At 55.1% G+C, this 22,399-nt stretch overlaps 3 protein-coding genes across 7 annotated transcripts in view; 1 reads left to right on the forward strand and 2 right to left on the reverse strand.

The window, feature by feature from the left end:
- Window positions 1-2,590, reverse strand: part of PSMB5 (proteasome 20S subunit beta 5) — a 5,994-nt gene extending 3,404 nt beyond the window's left edge. The window contains exons 1-2 of one of the 2 annotated variants that reach the window (XM_024741699.1): window positions 2,044-2,590; window positions 1,006-1,312 (exon numbers count right to left, since the gene is read on the reverse strand). In XM_024741699.1, coding sequence (XP_024597467.1) covers window positions 1,006-1,312; window positions 2,044-2,241 — 505 coding nt within the window. In that variant the 5' untranslated portion in view covers window positions 2,242-2,590. The remainder of the gene's footprint in view (window positions 1-1,005; window positions 1,313-2,043) is intronic. The other variant, XM_024741700.1, reaches the window with a different exon arrangement.
- A 4,229-nt stretch (window positions 2,591-6,819) lies between these two features.
- On the forward strand, window positions 6,820-8,656 carry PSMB11 (proteasome subunit beta 11). Its single transcript, XM_024741701.1, has one exon. The coding sequence runs from the start codon at window positions 7,579-7,581 to the stop codon at window positions 8,452-8,454; it is 876 nt and encodes a 291-aa protein (XP_024597469.1). The 5' UTR covers window positions 6,820-7,578; the 3' UTR covers window positions 8,455-8,656.
- Window positions 8,657-12,036: 3,380 nt separating this feature from the next.
- On the reverse strand, window positions 12,037-22,399 carry CDH24 (cadherin 24). Of its 4 annotated transcripts, none has more exons than XM_024741719.1 (15): window positions 22,359-22,399; window positions 20,986-21,038; window positions 20,508-20,811; window positions 20,033-20,327; window positions 19,722-19,841; window positions 19,478-19,645; window positions 19,120-19,307; window positions 18,521-18,774; window positions 17,237-17,373; window positions 15,266-15,289; window positions 14,786-14,907; window positions 14,591-14,702; window positions 13,979-14,227; window positions 12,437-13,453; window positions 12,107-12,346 (listed from the first exon to the last, which is right to left on the reverse strand). In XM_024741719.1, the coding sequence occupies exons 3-14, from the start codon at window positions 20,706-20,708 to the stop codon at window positions 12,954-12,956; spliced, it is 2,370 nt and encodes a 789-aa protein (XP_024597487.1). In that variant the 5' UTR covers window positions 20,709-20,811; window positions 20,986-21,038; window positions 22,359-22,399; the 3' UTR covers window positions 12,107-12,346; window positions 12,437-12,953. The 4 variants fall into 4 exon arrangements, with proteins under 4 accessions (XP_024597488.1, XP_024597487.1, XP_024597485.1 ...); XM_024741717.1 differs by having other exon boundaries at window positions 12,437-13,528; XM_024741720.1 differs by lacking the exon at window positions 15,266-15,289 and having other exon boundaries at window positions 12,037-12,346.

Here is a 22,399-nt window from a genome sequence, read left to right on the forward strand (position 1 = left end):
AAAAAAAAAAAAAAAAAAAAAAAAAAAAAAAAAAAAGGAGTTGGGGGGAGGTAAATGAATGAAGCAAAACCAATAGGAGGAAAGAGTAACTATTTTCAAGCACCAAAGGGGAAAATTAAACAGAAAGTGAGTGACTAGCTGTATCCCAGCTTGACTAAAGGGACATTCAAAATTGGCTGAAAAAGAACTGATATCAGATACAAGACTGAATTTCCTGGCAAGGTTTTTATATACCAGAAGGAAAAATAGGCTAAGGAATTTCTTTTCAGAGATGACAACAGGACCTAGGGGATTATATCAAGCAAAGAAAGGCGATGAGCCCCAAAGGGCCCCCCTTCTAGGCCAAAGACTCTCTTCAGGAAAAAAGGGAAGAGGAATGACTAACTTTTGAGTAGGTACTTAGTTTCGCTGTCCAATATGGAAGGCACCAGCGACATGTGGCTGTGAGCACCTGAAATGGGGCTAATGACACATGCCGAAATGATAATAGTTATTTTGGATTAAGGGAACTGTTAAAATTAATTTCACCCATTTCTTTTCACTTTTTAAATACATCCATTAGAAAATGTAAAATTACATGTGCGGCTCACATTGTATTTCTATCAGATGGCACTGACTAGAGTATTTATGTCTATTAGCTGATTTAACTCTTATATACAACTCTTTGCAGGTCTTATCATTTTACAGGAGAGGCCAGAAGGAAACACATTATGTGTCAGACACTACATGCTTGACATGTATTACCTCATGGAACCTATGTAACAGATGATGAAACAGTCTGAGAAAGTAAGCAACCTGCCCAAGGTCACATGGGTGGTCAATGACACAGCTGATCTACTTCCCTGCCCCTTCCTACACTACAGCCCTTCCTTGAACAGACGAAAGGACTGAGAACTAACCAACACATCCCCAGCACTGACATAAGCTCTTCCATTTATCTGATTCATCCAACCCCTCTTCTCTGTAGTGCCAGCCCAAGAATCACATGGTTGCAGCTTAACTCACCAGGGCCTCTCTTATCCCAGCCACAGATCATGGTGCCCATAGACAGCCCCATGCCTTTATACTGATACACCATGTTGGCAAGCAGCTTGGAGGCAGCTGCTACCGAGATGCGTTCCTTGTTTCGAAGCTCATAGATTCGACACTGCCGAGCCAACAGCCGCTCCCAAAAGCTGCAATCCGCTGCACCCCCAGCCATGGTACCCAGCAGGTAAGGGTTGATCTCTATCACCTTCTTTACTGTCTGGGAGGCAATGTAGGCACCTGCTGTGGCCCGGGAGTCTGCTGCAACAATGACTCCATGGCGAAACTGTTAAGATCAGAGGAAACACAAAACGGGCCACATGAGACCACAGAAACATCATCTTTGACATTTCTTTATGCATCAGTGCAAACCCAGAACATCTCTGTCTCTGCCGTTTTATACTTCACAACATACTTTCCCTCATATTAATGTCACTAGAGCTTCACATCAATCCCTTGACATGGATTACCTTCAGTATTACCTTCACTTGATGGCTGAGGAATGAGATCGAATGACTTACCCTAGATCATACAGCCAGTTATTGCAAAGCTGGGCCAAGAATCCCAATTGTCTGGCTCCTAGTACAGCGCTTCCTCCCACCAATCTTCCTCCTCAAACCATAACGTTTCGGTAACCCTGGCCTATCGGGGCTTCTCAGTTTCTAAAACCTTTGGTGGTTACAACAGCCTTCCCTCTGCCAGTGTTCACTGCTGCTGCGGCCTTTCCTGGACAGGAGCACCCTGGGGTCGCCTAGGTATCAACCCAAGCGGCCTCGGGCTCCTTCTCCCACTTACCACACGCCCCGCCCTTCCAGCCCCATCGCCCCCCGACTCCGGCCAGAGCGAGAACCGAGGCCTCTCGGGGCAGTGACAGCAAAACCGCCGGGGTTGGGGTGAGAGGTCCGAGCCTCCGTCTGGGTTTCGTGGCCGCGACCACCGCGGGTTCCGGACCAGCTGGGAGATCGGGAAGGGCGCGGGCGCGCGGAACTGAGCCCGGCGCGACGGCTGGGTCCGCACCTTGAAGGCCAGGGTGGTAGTTCCATGAAGCATTTCGATTCTCGGCTCCTCTGGGACACCCCAGCTGGGCGCGACCAGGCTCAGCCCATCGCTGGGACTCCCTGGACCCAGGTCCAGCAGATCCGCACGACCCCCGAGCCCGAAAAACCCGCGCCGATTCACGGGTAGCGGCCTCTCCAACACGCTGGCCAGCGCCATGTCTAGTAAGGGCAAAGGGAACTGCCTGCCAGAACGCCTAGCAAAGAGCGGCCGGGCAACGCCTCGTCGTCACAGCTTCACTCCCTATTAAATCTATCACAGGGAGCAACCATTTTAACTCCTGGCAACCACGCCTCCAAACACAAGAGCCAGACGCGAGTGATTATTTTCACCGAGGAGGAAAAAACAAATGGCTTCACTCCCCTTAAATTACAAAGAGATGTGGCTGCCATCTTGATTTTGGTCACGTAAACAACACGGGATTAGATTAACCTCAAATTCATAGGAAGCAATCGCAAACGTCCAGGTTGAGGGACGGAAGTGGGGCCGGCCATCTTTCAGAAGGGCGTGACTGGATGAAAACCTGTTCTAAACCGGTAGCGGTAAATCAGCCCCGCCCCGCCCCGCCCCGCCCGGTGTCCAAGCAACACTTACATCACTACTGCTTCAGCAGTCTGTTAACGCGACTGAAGTTGCCATTTTGTGTAAGGGCACTCTCTAATAGTGGGTAAAATAATGATCTACGCTGAGGCCATTTTCCTATGAAGTTAGTAAAACCACAGTAGTTTGTGCTAAAAAGCGCAACGAAATAAGAGCGCTCTACCGCTTGTTGTTTGATAACATCAATCGCCACGCTACCCACGTTCTCTAACTGTAACCAATTTTTAAGATTCAGCATTGTCTTTACTCCCACCCTCTGGTGGAAATTCTACTGAGTGATGAATTGACCAAAAGGCAGATAGAAGAATAAAGAAGGAAAAGCAAAGGGCCCAGTTAATCCACAGACTGGGTTCGCAATTCAGCTCCTGAATAACTGAGTCAATAATAATTTACCATTTCAGAGCCCGGAGGAGAGTTGAGGCTCCATAAAGATGTACAAAGAGGTTTTCTGACTTAAGCTAGCTAAGACAAGCTCTTGTTCAGGAATGTGCTGTATTTCATTGTTTCTTCCTCTCTTCACCCACCTTCATTTTTCAACCCTTTTGGGAACCATAACAAGCAAGGAAGTGGGCAAGTGTATGAAATGTTGCCTCCTGCTTTATGGTTCTATGAAGACAGCATCTGCCGTTCCTTGTTGGATTCCAGCAGCAACATCCATCAATATCTAAATTCCTGGGCTTCCCTGGTGGCACAGTGGTTGAGAATCCGCCTGCCAATGCAGGGGACACATCCCTGGTCCGGGAAGATCCCACATGCCATGGAGCAACTAAGCACATGCACCACAACTACTGAGGCTGTGCTCTAGAGCCCGTGAGCCACAACTACTGAGCCCGTGTGCCGCAACTACTGAAGCACGTTCCTAGAGCCTGTGCTCCGCAGCAAGAGAAGCCACCACAATGAGAAACCTGCGCACCACAACGAAGGGTAGCCCCCGATCACCGCAACTAGAGAAAGCCCGTGTGCAGCAACGAACACCCAACACAGCCAAAAATAAATTTATTAAAAAGTATATATATATATCTATCTAAATTCCTCTTTCCTCTGATGCCCAACTCAGCCCCTTCTCCTCCCAACAGACTCTGAGAGTGTTGTATTTTTAATGCTGAAATTTGACAACTCTTTCCAAACCCAACCATCAGAATATAATGAAGCAGAAGATCTTTCTGTGGGTCTCACACTTTCATGGTGTGGAAAATGCAGAGTGCCTCTGTTTACTGAGCAAGTATTATTTTGCAGTCACTCCTGCAATGCAACTAATCCTCCTGACTTCTCTCAGTGGTTCTCTCAGTGGTTCTTTCCCTCTCCCACTAAGACTGTCTGCCTCTCTTAAGGCACTTTCACATTTTACCTGGTTATAAATATACATTTATCTCCCACTGGATTGTGAGCTTTTAAAGACAGGCATTTCTCGGGAATTCCCTGGCGGTCCAGTGGTTAGGACTCCACACTTTCAGCGCCAGGGCCTCGGGTTCAATCCCTGGTCAGGGAACTAAGATCCCACAAGCTGCACGGCTATGGCCAAAAAAACCCAACAACTGTAAAGACAGGCATTTCTCTACTATTTATCTCTGTGCCCGCTGTGTGCTTAATACACGTTTGCAAAATGAACACATGAAAGAATGACAATAATGTTCTTCCAGTCACAGAGGCTTGAAGCCCTGGCTCATCTTGACAACTCCCCTTCCTTTACTCCACGTCCACTAGGTTGCCAAGTCCTGTTCATTCTCCCTCTACAGTGCTTCTCACATTCTTTTTCGTTGCAACTGATACCGCCTTTGGCTCCTTGTCTCCGCACTCCTGAATTACTGAAATATTCTCCTGATTTTTCTGGGTACAAGCTGTATCTCTAATTTATTCTGCGCAGCACCAGATTGATTTTCCTGAAACATCATCTTGATCTTATCATTTGCCTGCTTAAAAATGGTCTGTAAGGTTCAGCTCCTCAGCATGCATTCAAGGCCTTCCATAATCTATTCCCAATTTACCTTACATTAGTTCTCTGCTCCAAGGTCCCACTCAGGGAGACCTCAAGGAGGAGAGGTACAAATGATCAGTGCTGCTGTTGGTGGGAATATAAATTGGTGCAGTCACTATGGAGAATAGTATGGAGGTTCCTCAAAAAAAATTAAAAATAGAACTACCATATGACCTAGTAATCCCATGTCTGGGTATTTATCCAAAGGAAATGAAATCATTATCTCGTAGAGGTAGCTGCACCCCAGTGTTCATTGCAGCATTATTCACAACTGCCAAGACATGGAAACAATATCCATCATCAATGGATGAACGCATAAATTGTTATATATGTGGTGGAACATTATTCAGCCATAAAAAAGAAGGAAATCCTGCCATCTGTGACAACTTGGATGAAACCTGAGGGCATTATTGCTAAGTGCAAGAAGTCAGATGGAGAAAAACAAATGCTGTATGATCTTACTTATATGTAGGGTCTGACAAAGCCAAACTTTTAGAAACAGATAGTAGATTGGTGGTTGCCAGAGGCTCAGGGTTGGAGAAAATGAGATGTTGGTCAAAAGTGTACAAACTTCCAGTCATAAGAGGAGTAAGTTCTGGGAATCTAATGTACAGCATGGCAACTATAGTTAACAATACTCTTGTATACTTGAAAGTTGCCAAAAGAGTAGATCTTAAATGTTCTTATCATAACAACAACAAAAATGGTAATCAAGTAAGGTGAAGGATTTAACTTACCTTATGGTGTAAACATTTGGCAATACACAGACACGCACACAGAGGTATCAAGTCATCATGTTGTACACCTTAAACTTACGCAATGCTATATGTCCATTGTATCTCAATAAAGCAGGGGTTGGGGGAAGAAAACAATGATAAGTGCTGTAGTTCAGAAGTGAGAGAGTTTGGTATAGATTGGGGTGAGGTTGGGGGTCCAGGAAGGCTTTTCCAAGGAGGTCTGGATCATTTCCTTAAATATCACTAAGATCCCCTTTCTTCTCAAACTCACAGCCTCTCCTCTCTCAGCCTGGATCTGGGAAGTATTTTCAGAATAGGTGGTACTTAAGCCAGACTTGGAAAGATAGGATTCAAAAAGATGAAGGGGAGGTGGGAGATATGTTAGGAATTGCGTGAAAAGAGGTTGTGGTGGATGGATTAGGATTGGACCACAGTGGGCCTTAAATGCCAGCCTGGGGTGCACTTGATCTTGTAATGCTTCAAGGTTTCTTACTAGAGGAGACATGGGATTTGAGTGATACCTTAGGAAATTATGTCAGTGTGGAGGATAAGGTTAGAGGGGGAGACTGGTGGGTGGCCAGTTACTGGGCCACTCACCTGCGCAGATCTGACTTAATAATGGCCTGACTTAGAGACGTGGCAATCCAGCCATACATAGTCTAAGACTTAGTTGCTAGAAAGAGGAGACGTTCTTATCTCTTCAGTAAGATTCCCATGTGGTCCGACACCAAGGAAGAAAGAAGGGCTAGTTGGACCTTTGTGTGACTTTCTGGTTTCTCCAGTCTTCCCCTGACATGTTACACTTGCCCTTAGTACTGAGACTCCAGGAAACTATGATGCCACAGCCTCAGCATCATGACGTCTGGAGGGTCCGGGCTCTTTCCTTTGCAGAAACGTCTGTTTCTTTGAATAAACCCCTTCCCACAGCACCTCTCTGAGCTGTAATGTTTAGTAAAACATACTGCATATGGAAGTAGCTGTAGCTTGTCACTCTGCCCCAATCTACTTTATGTTTCTGAAGGGCCAGCTGTCAGGGTCCACCCTTGGTTGGTCTAAGACTTAGACTCAGCATTACGGCATCAAAGTCCGTTGTTTCTCCTGCCTTGGAACCACAAACCAGTCTCTTGCCATTGAGAACTATTGGGCAGAAGGGGGACCAATAGATCCTTTCAGCTACATCCTCAGAACTTTAACACCAGTCAGAGAAGCTATACTGCCAGAGAACTGTCAGAAGTGCCACGTTTGTACGCAGATGGAAGTTCACGTTCACCCCCAAAGCAGAGGAGAAAAAGATCTCCAGGTTCTAGCTCCCCTTCACCTGGCCCCTCAGTACTCTGCCTTTCTGAAGGTATCTGAGCACCCCATACCAGGCTCTCTTGCTCTTGTCTCTTTTGTCCTTACCCCAGTCCATTTCTCTTTCCTCACCTTGACCATGAGGTGAACCTGTGAGCTCAGCGTCATAGCTCCCCGACCCCACACCCCAGAAGAGAGAACCCAGCATTAGGGACTCCCGCCACGGGTGGGTCCATGGCAATCTATTCCGTTTTGTTTTGTTTTGTTGGTCAAACCACGCAGCTTGTGGGATCCCAGCTCCCCGACCAGGGATCGAACCCGGGCCACAACAGTGAAAGCCCGGGATCCCAACCACTAGGCCACCGGGGAACGCCCATGGCAATCTCTTCTGACTGTGCCATTGCACTGACTTGTCTCCACCTTTCCCTAGGCTGGCAGCCCTTTCAGGGCAGGGGCAGGGCCTTATTTATCTTTGTGCGCCCAGTGCCCCCCACAGGAAAACCCAGAGGAACCCAGCTCTGCTCCTTCCACTGGTGCTCCCTTTCCTTTTCAGTTACCCAGCCACCACCCAACTCCAGGTGCTTGGAGGATGACAGACAGGAGACTCCTTGGATGACGCTCGGGTGTGTCATGGGCAGCGTCTCCCCAGCGCTGGAGACTCTACTGGCCTCGCTCTGTCTCCCCTCAGCAGTTCTCTGAGGGAGAGGGCGCTGCTCCATCAGCCAGTCCCAAAGCCTGGTTTGGGGTTAGGGAGAAGGGAAGCCACAGATCACACGCCTTCCCAGCTGGTTCTGGCCGCAGCCCAGCTCCTCCTTGCTCTCTCTCTAACTCCGCCTGACCCAGCTCACAAATCCCTGCCTTGTTCCTTCCAACCTTCGCTGGACTCCAGGGATGGCTCTGCAGGATGTGTGCAAGTGGCAGGCCCCCGACACCCAAGAAGCTTCACCTCACCTGCCTCAGGCTGGTGTCTGGGCTGTGCCCCAGGGCTGGGACCCTCAAACCTTCCTGCAGATCCATGGCCCCAGGCTGGCCCATGGTACCACGACTCTGGCTTTCCGCTTTCGTCATGGAGTCATCGCTGCGGCTGACACGCGGTCCTCCTGTGGTGACTACGTGGCCTGTCCAGCCTCACGCAAGGTCATCCCTGTGCATCAGCACCTCCTGGGCACCACCTCTGGCACCTCGGCCGACTGCGTCACATGGTACCGGGTGCTACAGCGGGAGCTGCGGCTACGGGCACTGAGGGAGGGTCAGCTGCCCAGCGTGGCCGGCACCGCCAGACTCTTATCAGTCATGATGTCGCGCTATCGGGGCCTGGATCTGTGCGTGGCCACTGCCCTGTGCGGCTGGGACCGTTCCGGCCCTGCCCTCTTCTACGTCTACAGCGACGGCACCTGCCTGCAGGGGGACATCTTCTCGGTGGGCTCTGGATCTCCCTATGCCTATGGTGTGCTAGATGGCGGCTACCACTATGACATGAGCACCCAGGAAGCCTATGCCCTGGCCCGCCGTGCTGTGGCCCATGCCACCCACCGTGATGCCTACTCGGGGGGCTCCGTGGACCTCTTCCACGTGCGGGAGAGTGGATGGGAATATGTGTCCTGCAACGATGCCTGGGTGCTGTACTCGGAACTGCGGAAGCTCCCAGGGCCGGGGCCAGAGCAGGAACGGGAGGAGGAGGCCACCCCGGACAGAGCCGGTGAAGGCGGAGAACCGTCTGTGGCGCCAGCCCCGGGGGACTCGAGGATGCCTGCAGAGGCGCTGTGAGCAGCAGCAGGACCTGGGGGCCCAGCCCTGGGAGTGGGTGGCAGATGGGGCCGCAGTGGGGTCAGACTCATGGCGTCTGGCTCCTGCTCTCGTGGGTTGCCAGCTTCATTTGTTGCAAGTCTCCATCCCTTTCTCCTCCCGGAGCCATTGAGGCTCTCTTCGACATGTTCCTGTTGGCGCCCAATAGACTGATCCAGCCTCCTTCTCAGCACCGAGTCCTCTTTCAGCAAGTACTTATTGCACACCGGCTGCACGCCAGATGCTGTGCTAGGTGCTAGACCCTCTTTTCTTGCCATCCTCCTTTCTGCTTTTTCCCCTCCTATCCCCAGTCTCTCTTCCTCTCGTTTTAGTCCTTAGCTCAGCTTCAGAGTCTTCACCACTTTCTCACCTTGGTGAGTGGAGATGGCTGGAGGAGAATGAAGTGGGGATAGTAGCCCAGCGGGCCCAGGCTGGAAGGGACAGGGACAGTGCAGCATGTACACCTGGGGGTGGCGATGGGCTTCCCACATCTGTTTTTCTTCTCTGCCCCGCTCCCCGACCTGATCCTAATGACCATGATGCAAACCCCTTTCCTGAACGCAGTTTTCATGATAACTCTTTGAGGTAAAAATGATCCTCACTTGACAGAAGAGGAAACAGGTTCAAAGGGTTATGTGACTTGCCCTAGGTCACACAGTCAGTGCAGAGATGATGCTGGGGTGCAGGCCTTCCGCTCCAGGGCTGTGGTCCTTCAGCTCAGTTTCTCTCCCAGGGCCTCTTCCTGCCAGGCGTCTGGGGAGTGATGTGGGGAAGAGAGCAGCTGGGCCGTGCCCCTGCCTGGTGGCCAGGGAAGGAGGAAGCCAGAGGAGCCTGAGGGCCTGGAGGGCTGAGCCCCCTCTATCCCCGCTTGTCAGGACCTGAGCCATCGCCCCAGGCACCTCCCCCCTCCCTTGCACTCTGGCTTCCAGGCATGTCATGGCCGTTGCCCAGCTTCTCTTCCTGCTGTCCCTTTGCCTTCTCTCCAGCCTCTCTTTCCAGTAGCTCCCTCTGGGCATGAAGAAAAGAGAGAAGCGTCTGTGCTAGTGGGAACTGCTGGGTTAGCACATCCTTTCCCACCCACCCTGTCCCCTTGCCGCTCCCTTGTAAGCCCTGACTTGGCGATGCAGGCTGACAGCTCCAGGAGGGATGCCTCCCCGCCCTCCCCTCCCCAGGCCAAGTGAGGGAGGAAAGCACGGTCAGCCTAGGAGGTGGCACCTGAAGGTTCCTGAATTTTCTTTCTCTATCCCACTCCTACAGCTTCCAGTCCCAAGATGAACAATACCTTTCCTCCCTCCTGGACACCCCTCCTCCCAGCCTCCAGCCCAGTTGTGAGCCCCAAGCCTGCACCTCAGGCTAAGAATTCCTCCAGGCAGGAGCTGGCCAGACAGAGGAGCCCCAGCAGACTCTGGCTTTCAGGGGATGATGGGAGAGGAGGGAAGAAAGCTGAGGGAGTCCCAGGAGGGAAAGCAGTAGGGGAGAGGGGGGGAAATGGTCAGGGGGAGGGCGGCCGCAGAAAGGTGCCCAGTACAGGAAGACTAGGCTTCGAGCCAGGGTCTGGGAATCTGGCTGGTGGCCTCCATAGCAATTCTTCATCCCTCACCCACTCCTCAGCCTCAGGGGAGGAGGTGCAGGACACTGGCAATGATCACTAGAGGTCAAGGACCCCTAGGCCAGCTTGGTCCTGGAGGAACACAGGAGGAAGGGCAGCTTTTGCCCAGGGTTCAAGTGTTTGATTGACGCAGACATGAGAGGGGGCACCTTCACATGCAGAGGTGAGTGTGGGTCTGTGACCTGTTGTATGTGAGTGATCCAGGATAGGCGATGCACGTGCAGTTCCTATGTGCAGAGACAGGAAACAGGCTGGAAGTTGTCAGGGAGAAAGACGGGCCTTATCACTTCTTTTGGGGAAAAGAGGTCCAGAGTGGGGTGGGGCAGGGCTCACCCCACTGGTTCGATACTTCTGCATCCTCCCACCCCTGTCCTGAAGCCCCAGGGGTGAGAAAAGGCAGGGAAGGAGGGGCGGGCTAGCTTGGGGTTGCCACTTGAGCCCAGCCCAAGGCTCCCTGAGAACCACATACGGCTCACCCCCTGGAACACTCTGTGCCCCTCCTCTTCCCATTAATCAGGGAAGGAGGATTAAACCCAGGTAGGGAGGGCATAACAGGGGGGGAGCCCCACTCTTCTTGCGTCTCCTCCCATCACCTCTCCCTTTCTCTCTCTTTTCCTTCCATGGTTCTGCCCTTCTTCCCTCCCTTTGACGGATCCTGTGTTTCCAATGGTGAGGTATTTAAGACCAGAGATAAGCCGGAGGGTCTAGCTGAAAAGCCTGTTTCCCTACATTGTTGTTTTCCTTGAAGCTTAATGAGTTGGGGAGGACCTCAGGAGGGTGTTAAGGAGGGCTGGGAGAGGAGGCAAAGGCCTGCATCCCACTTCAATGCACCCCTCCTCGCCCAGGGGCGGCCCACATGTCAATCCCTCCTTCTCTCCACTTACTCCTGGAGGCTTGATGTGGACGTCAGGGGAGACCAAAGGTGTGGATCTAGCTCTGAACAGGAAGACTTGTTCTTGTGGCTCCCTGCTTGGAGTGCTGCCTCCTAATCGTCTCCCTCAGGGGCAGACAGTCTGCTCTCACACAGGCCTTCAGGCAGGCAGGGGCCGGGTTCCAGCCTTCAGCAGAGTCAACGACAACGCCAGCATCGGAGCAGGGTCCTTGTTCTCCCACCGCCTGGTTGCCCTAACCAAACGGCGTGGAAGGTACAAGAAGGCATCTTCCCATTAGAGCAGCCATCCCTGATTATCTGCACTCCGCACTTGGAGGGGAAGGTCACAAGGACCTATCGTGACCCATCTACTTGAGTCCCCAGGAGCCCTGCCTGGAGTTACGAGGCGTGGGTGCTAATTCTGGTTGCTGGGTGGACCCCTTCTCTGCTTAGGGAGTGCACGGTGAGAGACGCTGGCCACCCGCTGGGTTCCCACCCCAGCTGACTTTGATTCAGCCCTTCAAACAGCCCGCCTCCCTGGTCCCTCTCCCTCCTCTTTGTGCCCACAAAGAGTAAGACCAGAGACTGGGAAGAATAAAAGGTGGGGCAGCAGGCCCCAGATCCACTGTGACTGTGCCACCTCGCCCTGGCCCACCCTTTCTCCAACTGGGACCACAGGCCCCAGGAGGCACTGGCTTACCCCCCTCTGCTCTTCCCTACCCATACTTATTCCTAGTCTAGAGCTCCTCTTCCTCTCTTCTTAGTCTTTTATAGCTCCCCCTTTTCTCCACTTTCTCCTTCCCGCTTTCCCCTCTGGCCAATCTCCACATCTTAATTTCCTTGGACAGTTTGAGACCAATAGAGAACCCAGAGGTTGTGGGGGTAGAGGTACATGTCATTATCTCTTTAATCCTTGTATGGTGTCAACCCAAAGCCTCCTCTATTAAGGGGACTTGAAGCGACTGTCCCCCAAAGGAGAAAGGAGAAGGGGTCGAGGGAGTGGGCTTAGGCCTCTCCTCCAGCCCTTTGGCACAGTGACGCTCTTACAGACACCTAAGTGCAGAAAGGAAAGCAGGACTCTAGCTTTACAAAATAAAGTGTTTGTTTATTATGAAATTAGAGATGGAGGCCCCTCCCCTTCCTCCCTCTTCCCCTTCCCCAGCTGCCTCCCTCTTTCCTTCCCATCCCTCCCCCTGGGGCCTGGGAAGCACACAAGACAATGCCCAGAGCTAGGATGCCCAGGGCCGGCTGACAGCTGGGCAGAGCTCCAGGGAGGCGGCCACGCTGGGGGCTGGAGCTCTTGCCCCGGGAGGTGAGCTGGCTCCCTCTCTCTGCTGGAGGCCCATGGAGCCAGGATGAGGCCATGAGTGATGGATGGAACTATGCGGGCAGGTCTGCAACGACAGGAGAGCCCGAGTGAGAGGTGGGGCGTGAGGGAGGGCTTTGGGCCACCCCTGTGTTCCACATAGTCTAGGGACACTGACCTGGGGCAGAACATCCCCTGCAGGAGGGTGGGCAGCAGTGGCTGGAAGTTTCTCTTGTTTCTGGGATGGGCAACGGAAGAAACCAAAAAGGCAGTCACAGGGACCCACAGAGAATGCGGGCAGATGTGGGCAGGAGACAGACAGAGAGCGTGTGTGCGGGCACGGGCGACAGACAGAGCCGTGAGTGACAGATTTAGAATGGGGGAGACCAAAACAGAGCCACAAGAAAGTGGAATCACAGTGAGAGAACGGAGAGATTCAGAGTCTGAGCCGCACAACGCAGACCCAGACAGGGAGAGTGTCAGAGACAGAGACAGAGATCCCTGGAGAGAGACGAACAGACGACTCAGGACGAGGGAGGTAAGGAGGAGGTTGCCCTGGGGAAGTGGGGAGGAGGGACACGGGGATCGGGGAGGCCTGGGGACCCCTGGGCTGCTGCCGCCTGCCTGGACCCCGGGGGCTCACTCAGAGGGCCTGTGCGGCCGCTGCGCCGTGGCGGGCAGGGCCAGGCCGGCTCTCAGGGAGCCGGGGGCTCCTTGGCCCCGTAGAGCTCCGCCAGGGTGCGGAAGAGCGGCCCCCAGTCGTCCAGCGGCTCAGCGGGGCCCGGGGCACCGCCGATCTCGCTGCCGGAGCCCAGGGAGCTGAGGGAGCCACAGGAGGAGCCCCGGCCCTCGTAGCCGTACACCTGCACCGAGTCGTAGGGTGGGACGCTGGGGTCGTCGTCCGCCCCGCGCAGCCGCAGCGCCAGCAGCTGCGCCACGTCGGCGGGGCCGGGGGGCCAGGGCTGGCGCGGCGCCCTGGCCCAGGGCAGCACATCTCGGCGCGCTGTCGGGCCGGGAGCCGGCGGGGCGGCCCCATCGGGGTTTTGCAGGGCGCTGATGTCGAAGGCCTCTGTGTCCTCCTCGCCGCCGCCCTCGTCGTCGTAGGTGATGATGTTCTCACGCACGTCCTCCTCCTCCAGCACCATCAGGGCTTCCTGCTTCTGGCGTCGCAGGGCCACGAAGAGCACCACCAGGGCTGGGGGAGAGGCGCACACGGGCCGCTGAGCCGGCAGGGCCAGGCGTGGGGCAGCCTGGTTCCAATCAGAACGGCCTAGGGGTGGCAAGCCCTGGGTTTGACATCTGGCAAAGCTTGTTTGAATCCTGACTTCAACCCTTTACTCGCTGTGTGACCATGGAAAGTTGCTTAACTTCCCTGAACGTCTTTCGCCCTTAGATTGCTTGTGTGGAAAAGAGGGAAAACATATTTACCCCTCAGGGTTGTTGAAAGGATGAAATACCAAGTGCTGTGCCCAATGCCACACGGGGCCCAGAGTCAGGGCTCAATAAACAGTTTTTATGGCTCATGACTCTCATTAGATTGACAGGCCAGGGATATGAGGCCAGAGCTTTTGTCTCGGATGCATGAGGCAGTGGGAAAATCCAGGCATGAGGGTTCCTTCGAGACCTAGGATGGATTTCCCTATGTCCAGTGTCCTCGTTCCTCTCCACACACCCTGCAGGCCTGGACCCCACACTTATGTCCCACTGTGGCCTGACTCACCAAGCAGGGTGCCCGCACAGGTGATGATGGCGAGCAGGGCCCCGGTGCTGAGCCCAGCAGGTGAGAGCTGAGCCTCGGGCCGGCAGGAGGCCACGGAGCCATCGGGCCGGCAGCGGCACACGCTGACAGTTACTGTGGCGGTGCTTCTCAGTGCCGGCTGCCCCCAGTCCCACAGTTCTATGGGGACCAGGTAGGGGGCCTGGCGGGGCGGGGCGGGGCGAGAGGGCAGCAGCAGGCTGGCAGAGCCATCTGTGGGAGAGGAAGGTGTTGGGTCACCTCCTGGGACACGTTCCCAGTAAGGTCGTTGCAGCCCACGGAGACAGCTTTCTGTAGGGAAGGTTTGCAAAGAGCAAAACCACATCCACCCTGTGTTGTTTTTTTTTTTTTTGCCCCACTGTGCGCGCGGCTTGCAGGATCTCAGTTCCCCAACCAGGGATTGAACCCAGGCCACGGCAGTGAAAGCCCAGAATCCTAACCACTAGGCCACCAGGGAACTCCCCAAACCACATCCACCTTCTGTTGGGTGGAGGGCCCAGGTAGGCAGGCTAGGGCAGAGGGTGGTAGAGGAGAGGAGGGAAGCAGGCATGGGCACGGTTGTAGGAGGCTACCCACCTCGGTTGTCCCGTACAGTGAAGTTGGCATCGGGGTCTAGAGGACCTTGAAGGGAGATACGGCTATTGTTGCCGACTTCATCTCTGTCCAGGGCCCTGAGGACCTGAATCAGCTGGGAGGAAGAAAAGAAGCCTTGTACGGAGTGGGCAGCTGCAGAGGTCTTGAGTTCCCAACCCCTCTGCCTCAGCGGCTCACCTGGCCGGGGGCTGCAGATTCACACACAAAGGTGTCGTAGGGCTCAGCCAGCTGGGGAGCATTGTCATTCTCATCCAGGGTCTGGATGGCCACTTGCACCTGGGAGGCCTGTGCGGAGCTGTCTGAAGCCAGAAACACAAACACGTACACCCCATGCAAGCACACACAACACACGGGGTGTGTGGGCATGGATGCCACACGTAGCACATAGCATGCATGTGGGATACATGAGATAATGCATGCAATATGCAAGTAGCAAACAATGTTGTGAAATGCATGGAACAAGTGCATACAACAGCCATGTGGTACCCAAGATGTGTGCAATACATATACCATATACGCTCAACAGGAGTGTAGCACCCATAACGTACATATACAATAACCCACAAGCAGGGTACACGTGCCATAAAGGAAAGGGAGACAGAGGATGCATACCGGATGCACAGACAGTAGCCATGAAACATACAAACACATTCATACCATCCATTTGATGTACACTCAGTGCTTTAAAACAAATGCAACATACATGAAGTGAATGTTCGATATATACAGTGAATGTAGTATCACGACCCCCAAGATGCAGAGAATGCGTTTTCATGCACAAAACCGGTGGACACACACACACACACACACACACACACACACACACACACACACACCCCATCAGAGGTCTGGGAGGTTGTGGTGTAGCAGTGAGTATCACTTAGAGTTGACCTTGGGGAGGGAGGAGCTACGTGATACTCAGGGGCAGAGCCAGGCCACCCTGGGTACCACAGCCAGACACAGGCCCCCTCGTCATTGGGTGGCTCCCACCATTACCCTGCCTTGCTTCTCACTGCCAGTGGCATCCAAGAGAAAATGGAAATTATGCATCCCTGCCTGCCCCAGTGTTCACCTCCTCTAGGCTAAACCTCACAGTTCCTTTAGTCTTTTCCCCGAGTTGAGGGAGAGCTGGCTGGCTTTTGGGAAGGTGCTGAGCTGACAGCCTGGGCAGAGGAGCAGACTGCCTGGTTAAAGGGTCTGGGATACCCTGAGATGGGACGGGGCTGGGGTCCATTCCTTCGCTGCAGTTAAGGCCCAGGGCCTGCTAGTCAATACTGGGGTGCAGGATTTGGCAGGAGATGAGAAGACACTGAGGGGAATACACACACACACACACGCAGGGCTACGTATACACAGGCAGCCACAGACACACTACATATACCACAAATACACAGGGATGTTCACACAGACAGACACGCATGCACTGCCACAGAGCTGCATGGTCATAAACATAAACCTATCTACATACAATTCGACATGTATGAGAGGCAGTATGGCAGAGGAGATAACAGCTGAGATTCTGCAGCCTGACTGGGACTGAGGCCCCACCACTTAATGTCTGTGTGACCTTGGGAAGTTACTTAACTTCTCTTTGCCCGAGTTTCCTCCCTTTAAAATGGGGGAAAAAATCGTACCTTTTTCATAAAGTTGCGGTGATGATTAAATGAATTAACCCACATTTGGTACTTAGAACAGTGTCCGATACACAATAAATAGTAAATTATTACTATCTGTCCACAAACACACGCACACAACAATATATACAAACAGCTACTTGTATCTATCACTATGTACATCCAATTACACATATGTACAAATAATATAAATACAATTCTATACACTCAACTACGTACACGTATATGCAGCTATAGACGTATACTCACAAACATGGGTATGTATGTATATGTACTTCCCACACATACGGAATCATACACATGTAAGTACACACCCACGTGTACACACACACATAGCTCTTCACTGACATGTACAAGTATGTATGCACAGAGGGACAACTTCCCTAAACAGGACACAGACGGCAAACGTAGGAGACCCTGCGGCATGAGCAGGTGTGGTGAGGAGAGGTTCATAGAAGGGAGGGAGGTCTAAGGCTGAACCACACTACTGGTGACCGGTGACTGACATGGGCAGTGCATGGAGTTGGTCCCTCTCCCCACCCTTGAGGGGTCCCGGCAGGGCTTCCCAGAGAGGGGCTCCTGGCACCACCTCCCCACCCCGGCCCCGGTCAGCTCCCAGAGGAGGGGCCCAGCCCCAGCCCCTCCCTGACGCCCCTTCAGCCTGAAGCAGAGAGTGGGCCAGGCAGGGGTCTCCCAGGGTGCAGGAAGCTATTCAAGGTTAGGTTTATTTCCGGGTTGGGGAAAGTCAGGTATGGGAGCCAACTGAAGGTGAGGGGAAATGCTCAGGCAGACCCACTGTGCCCAGCCCAGGCAGGAGACAAGAAGGCCTGCCTGGTGGTGATGATGCAGGCTGGGGACCCAGTGGCTGTATGCTGGGTGAGGGTGTGAGGGCACTAGCCGCCCTCCCCCACCCCCATATGTCCCCAGGGACGGCCCCTCTGCTGGGAGGCTGCTGCCTCCTCCCGGGTCTCCCGGGGGGCCCAGGACTCCTCACCGACTTCTGTGGCCAGCACTGTGAGATTGTGCCAGACACGAGCCTCGCGGTCCAGGGGCACTGCCGTGTGGATGGTACCATCTTCAGGCTCGATGGAGAAGCAGTGCTCCGGGTCCGTGTCGGGGAGGATGGAGTATCTGGGGAGATGGAGTGGGGCTGGGGGCTGATCTGCGGCAGGGCCAGAGCTTGCAGCTACCCCTCCCTCCCTCTGTTCACTTTGCTGGGCCTCATGGCTCAGCTGGGCAGAGGGCCTGAGCTGGCCAGAGACGTGCACCCAGAGCCATAGTTCACGTTAGGGTCCCCTCAAAAGACAAATATCCCCGGGGAGTCATCAACATTAAACACCTGTCCTAACATGCCGGGGACTGGGTTTCATGGGCGTGCAGGGGGAGAGACAGAGGTGACGTCGGGTAAACACTGCCTGTCTTTCCGACTTCTGGGGCTCTGCTCTGGGGACCAGGGACCGAAGTTCTAGCCCTGCTCTGTCTCAGGCCAGCTGTGTGACCTTGGGCAAATCTTTTAACCTGTTTCCTCAACTACAAAATGGGAATGACTCCCTCAGTGCTATGACAGGGATGCTGGCTGGGGCGGTGGAAAGAGTGGGTCTTCTTGGGGCTGACAAGTCCGGATTTGAATCCCAGCACTGCTACTTACTGACTGTGCGACCTTGGGCAAATTACTCAACCTCTCAGGGCCAGGTCTCTAAAGCAGGGGTCCCCAAACCCTGGGCTGCGGACCAGTACTGGCCCATGGCCTGTTAGGAACTGAGCCACACCGCTCGCGTTACCGCCTGAACCATTCCCAACGCCCCCCCAACCCCCTCCGTCCGTGGAAAAATTATGTTGCTCAAAACCGGTTCCTGCTGCCGAGAAGGTCAGGGACCGCAGCTCTAAAGCAACCGGAGCTGATACAGTTACTACGCTTATCTACTATCCGACTCTCACAGGTTGTTGGGAGAAGGAAATGTTATCAAGTGGGTAAAATGTGAAGCGCTGAGCTAGTGGTCAATAGCCATGGCCATCAACTGATCCATCGCACTCATCAGATGAGATTCCATCTGCTCGCACTGCCACTGGGAGGCGCTACTATCATCCACCCAGAGGGATGGGTGGAGAGTGTGGGAGGGGTTAGCAAGGTCCTCCAGCCCTGCCCTGGCCCCAGGCCTGCAGCAAGGGAGACTTCTGCCAGGAGGGGAGCGTGATTTGCAGTAAAGGGGGCACATCCTCGGGCGGGAATAGCATGCTGCCTGGCCCTGGCCCTGAGCCCGCTTGCACCCCAGCTCACCTGATCGGGCTGGCCTGGGAGTCCAGGTCAGCAGCTGACACCTGGCCCACCAGGGTCCCGGGAGACTTGTTCTCGGGGACTGCCAAGATGTAGGCAGCCTGGGTGAAAGCGGGTGGTTCTGGGGCATCCTGCACAGCCACGCGCACTGAGGCCACGTCCTTGAAGGGCCCTCGCCGCAGGTAGGCTGGGTCGATGAGTGTGTTGGTCGCCTCCACACGGAAGGAGTAGGAGTGACGGGTCTCGAAGTCTAGGGGCTGTGGTGAGGGGGACGGAGTGACTGAGGCAGGGGGGACCCCGGGAGGTGGGCACCAGAGGGGCAGTGGCCTCGGTGGTCGGGGTGGGGTGGGGCGCGGGTTACTCGGTCAGAACTCTAGGTCTGCCCCCAGTTCCGTCAGACTTGCTCTGTGCAAAGTCCTGAGCCAGTCACTCCCCCGTTCTGGCCCTTAGGCCCTCATCTGAAAGATGAGGCGATGACCGTAATCTCTAAGCTCCAACACAGGGATCCCGACCGAGCCTGTTCTAGCCCTGTTAGAAGCGTGTCCCATGGGGCAGGAGGCAGGTGTGAGTGGGTCCGCAGCGCTAGCAGACGGGAGGCTAACCTTGCGGACAGTGAGGAGGCCATCTCGACCCTGGGCGTCTGTGCTGATGCTGAAGGCCTCGGACCCCTCCCCATCCAGGATGCTGTATGCCATGAGGGCGTTGTCCCCCAGGTCTGGGTCCTGGGCCCGCAGCCGGCCCACCAGGGTGCCCGGCCCAGCGGTCTCCACCACGGAGAACTGGTACAGGCCTTGGAGTGGATGGAGGGAGACGTTCTGAGAGAGGTCCCCGGTCCTCCTCCCTCCCCCAGCACATCCTTCTCCCAGGCCTGGCTGGGGGAGGGGTGGGGGAGGCTTCTCCCGAGGCTGTAGGGCTGGGGGTTGGTCAAAGGGCGGCTCAGGCGGGGCACTTGTCCCTTACTCTGAGGGAACTTGGGGGGGTTGTCGTTGACATCGCTGAGGGTGACCGTCACCGTAGTGCTGCCCGACAGCCCCCCCATGTGGCCGCCCATGTCCTTGGCCTGAATCACCACCAAGAACTCCTCCTGTGTCTCGCGGTCCATGTTGGGGATGGCGGTCCGCACCACTCCTAGGGGGAGAGACGATGAGTCAGGGGGTGCCTGTCCCCACGGCTGCCCTACCCGCCTCCCAAGCTCTATCCTCACCAGTCTGGGGGTCCACAGAGAAGAAAGGCAGTCCATCCAGCACAGTGTACACCAGCTTGGCACTGTTCCCGTAGCTGGGGTCATCGGCATCGTGAGCAGTCACCTGGATCACTGATGTCCCTGTGGGGGACCCCGGCACTCCGCTCAGCCGGGGCAGAGCCAAGTGGGGAAGAAGGGTAGATGGGCGGGACCCAGACATGAGCAGGGCTGAATTGCAGGAGGTGGGTTCTGGGGCTGAAAGCAGTCGGGGAAGGAGAGGTGAGGGCACTCTAGGAGATGGGATCCGGGATGTCCAGACCTGGGGTACTCACCGACATTGGACATCTCGGGCACTGTGGCGTGGTAGGGCCCAAGGGGAAAGATGGGTGGATTGTCGTTGATGTCTTGCACCTTGATAATGAACTCCGATGGGGGCTCCAGGGGTCGGTTGGAGGCTCGGTCCACAGCTTGGGCCAGTAGAACGTACTGTGCCTTCTCCTCCCGGTCCAGGCTCTTGGTGACATGGATATTGCCTGTGGCCTCGTCAATCACAAATACAGTGCCTGCCCCCTCTCCGGTCAGCAGGTACTTGGTGCGGCCCTCACCCCTGTCCACATCTGAGTGCAGCTGTAGGGATCGGGGAAACATGGCAGCGGGTTCCAAGCATACGGACAGAAAGTTAGAGTCTAAATCTAGGATTGGGTGGAGTGTTGGGTGTCCCGAGGGACCAAGGTCATTGCAGAAGTGATGAAGTTACAGGGCAGGGCCTTGAGGGTCAGGGTAGACATGGGAGGGGTTGATCCCTACCTTGCCAATAAGGACAGGCTCCGGTCCGGCATATTCCTCAATGACAAAGAACTGGTTCCACACCCAGCTCCGTCGGGTCCGAAGCAGTGCTGGTCCTGGGGCCCCCCGGGACCCTGCCCAAGCCCGGGCTGGGGCTGCCAGGCGCCCCACGCAGCTCCAGCCACCCAGCCAGGTCAGCAGGACCCTCACCAGGCCCCACATGTTTGGGCTCAGCCAGGGCTCTGTTCACTGCTCCCGGGTGCTGAGGCATGAGCTGGCTGGGGCAGAGGGGCAGATGCTTTGGGGCTGCCCCATGGATCCACACCTGCAGGATGCGCAGCTGTTTACGGTTAAGGAAACCCTTAAACTCTTAAACCTCCCCAAAGTTAGAGGCGGAAGATCACACCTCCAAGGAACCAGACGCCCCACTGCCCAGAACCCAGACTAAGACAGAGAGCAGTCTGATCTTTCCCTCCACCCAGGCTCTGCCCGTATTCACCTTCAGCCCTCCAAGCTGATAAATCTCCGGCCACTCAACTCTGAGTAGAGAAGCTTGGGAAGAAAATAGGAGAGGGGATGCTGGGAGGGCTTGGAACCCCAAACTGGCCCCTCTGCTCCCAGGGTGGGCATGCAGCTTGGGGCTGGAGGAGATGGGGGCTACCAGGGAAAGGGCTTAAAATCCGGGGATTGGGATTCATGGAGGTGGGGTCTCAGTGCGCCTAGGTCAGGCTGAGATGACAAGCAGGGCAGCCTCAGACAGGGTTGAGAGCCTGTGAAAGTCCGTCCTCCACAGGCACTCCGCCTCTCCAGAACCTGCCCGCGGCACACAGCTAGCTGAAGTCCTTGAAGGGGGACTGGGCTCCCGAGGCAGAGTGGGGGGCCAGAGCTGAAAGAAGAGGGGTGGTAGAGGCCGAAGACTGGGGAGGGGGAGCAGAGGCAGACCCAGAGGCTAGAGACACAGCGTGATTAAGGGTGAGACCAAGACTCAGGGACTGTCAGACAGAGACAGAGACAGAATGGCACCAAGAGACAGGAGGAAAGAGATCAAAGGAGGTAGCCTGGGTGCCTGAAAGGCAGAGAGGAGTCACGGGTACCAGGATTGAGAATGGGTGGAAGAGGGGGCAGAGGGGCCTTCAGTACATGTGATGACCAGGAAGGGGCAGCTTTAGCTGCCGGGGTCAGACCAGGCCGCCCCGGTGCGGAACTTCATTCTGGGAGAAGGGGCAGCCAGGAGGGGCTGTGGGAAGGAAGCTAGAGGACCCTTCCCACCACTGTCTCCTCCCTCTCCTCCAACGGGCACCCCTCAGGTGGCTGTGGCTGCGCCCCTCCTCCCCTAGAGCAGACATACACCTGACAGTCCTTTCCTTCCCGAGGGAAGAGGGAAGCCGGGGGCCAGAGAGGGAGGCGGGACGGAGAGAAGGAAGGCGATAGAGGACTGGGAAACAGGATAGCGGGAAGGGAAGGGAAGAGGAGAGCCGAGGGAAGGAACGGGGAAGGAAAGGAAAGCGGGAAAAAGAAAAGACAGGAGAGGAGAGAAAGGTGGAGGAAGAAAAAGGCAAAGAGGAAGAGATGGAGCAAGACAGGACAAGAGGGAGAGAGAAGGGTTGGGGAGCCAGGGAAGGGGCAGAAACGGCAAACAGGCAGAGAGAAGGCAGGATGAAGAGAAATCGAGGGAGAGGAAGATGGGAAAAAGAGGGAGAGAGAGGTGCGAGGGAAGAACGGAAAGCGGTAGAGCGCGGGAGAAGGGAGCCGGCAGTGGGCTCCCAGTCGCGGAGCGCACCGTTCACCGCTCTGAAGACACCCGCAGGCTGCGGGCCCCCTGCTGCCCCTCCGAGGATTCCCAACCGCGGGCTCCAGGGCAGGCGCCCTTACCTGGCAGTGCCAAGGGGCCCAGCCCGGTGGGGAGCGCCCCC

Source organism: Neophocaena asiaeorientalis, unplaced genomic scaffold (genome assembly GCF_003031525.2).
Source record: "Neophocaena asiaeorientalis asiaeorientalis breed wild unplaced genomic scaffold, Neophocaena_asiaeorientalis_V1.1 scaffold27, whole genome shotgun sequence".
NCBI lineage: Eukaryota > Metazoa > Chordata > Mammalia > Artiodactyla > Phocoenidae > Neophocaena > Neophocaena asiaeorientalis.

What these genes read in the sequence shown, in the direction of transcription:
- CDH24 (XM_024741717.1), bottom strand. Translation starts at nt 20,708, where the DNA reads ATGTGGGGCCTGGTGAGGGTCCTGCTGACCTGGCTGGGTGGCTGGAGC. An exon ending in CCCCCCCAAGTTCCCTCAGA is followed by an intron (nt 19,308 to 19,477) that starts GTAAGGGACAAG and finishes ATCCACTCCAAG; the next exon opens with GCCTGTACCAGTTCTCCGTG. An exon ending in GAGTGTACATCAAATGGATG is followed by an intron (nt 14,908 to 15,265) that starts GTATGAATGTGT and finishes TTCTGGCTTCAG; the next exon opens with ACAGCTCCGCACAGGCCTCC.
- PSMB11 (XM_024741701.1), top strand. Translation starts at nt 7,579, where the DNA reads ATGGCTCTGCAGGATGTGTGCAAGTGGCAGGCCCCCGACACCCAAGAA.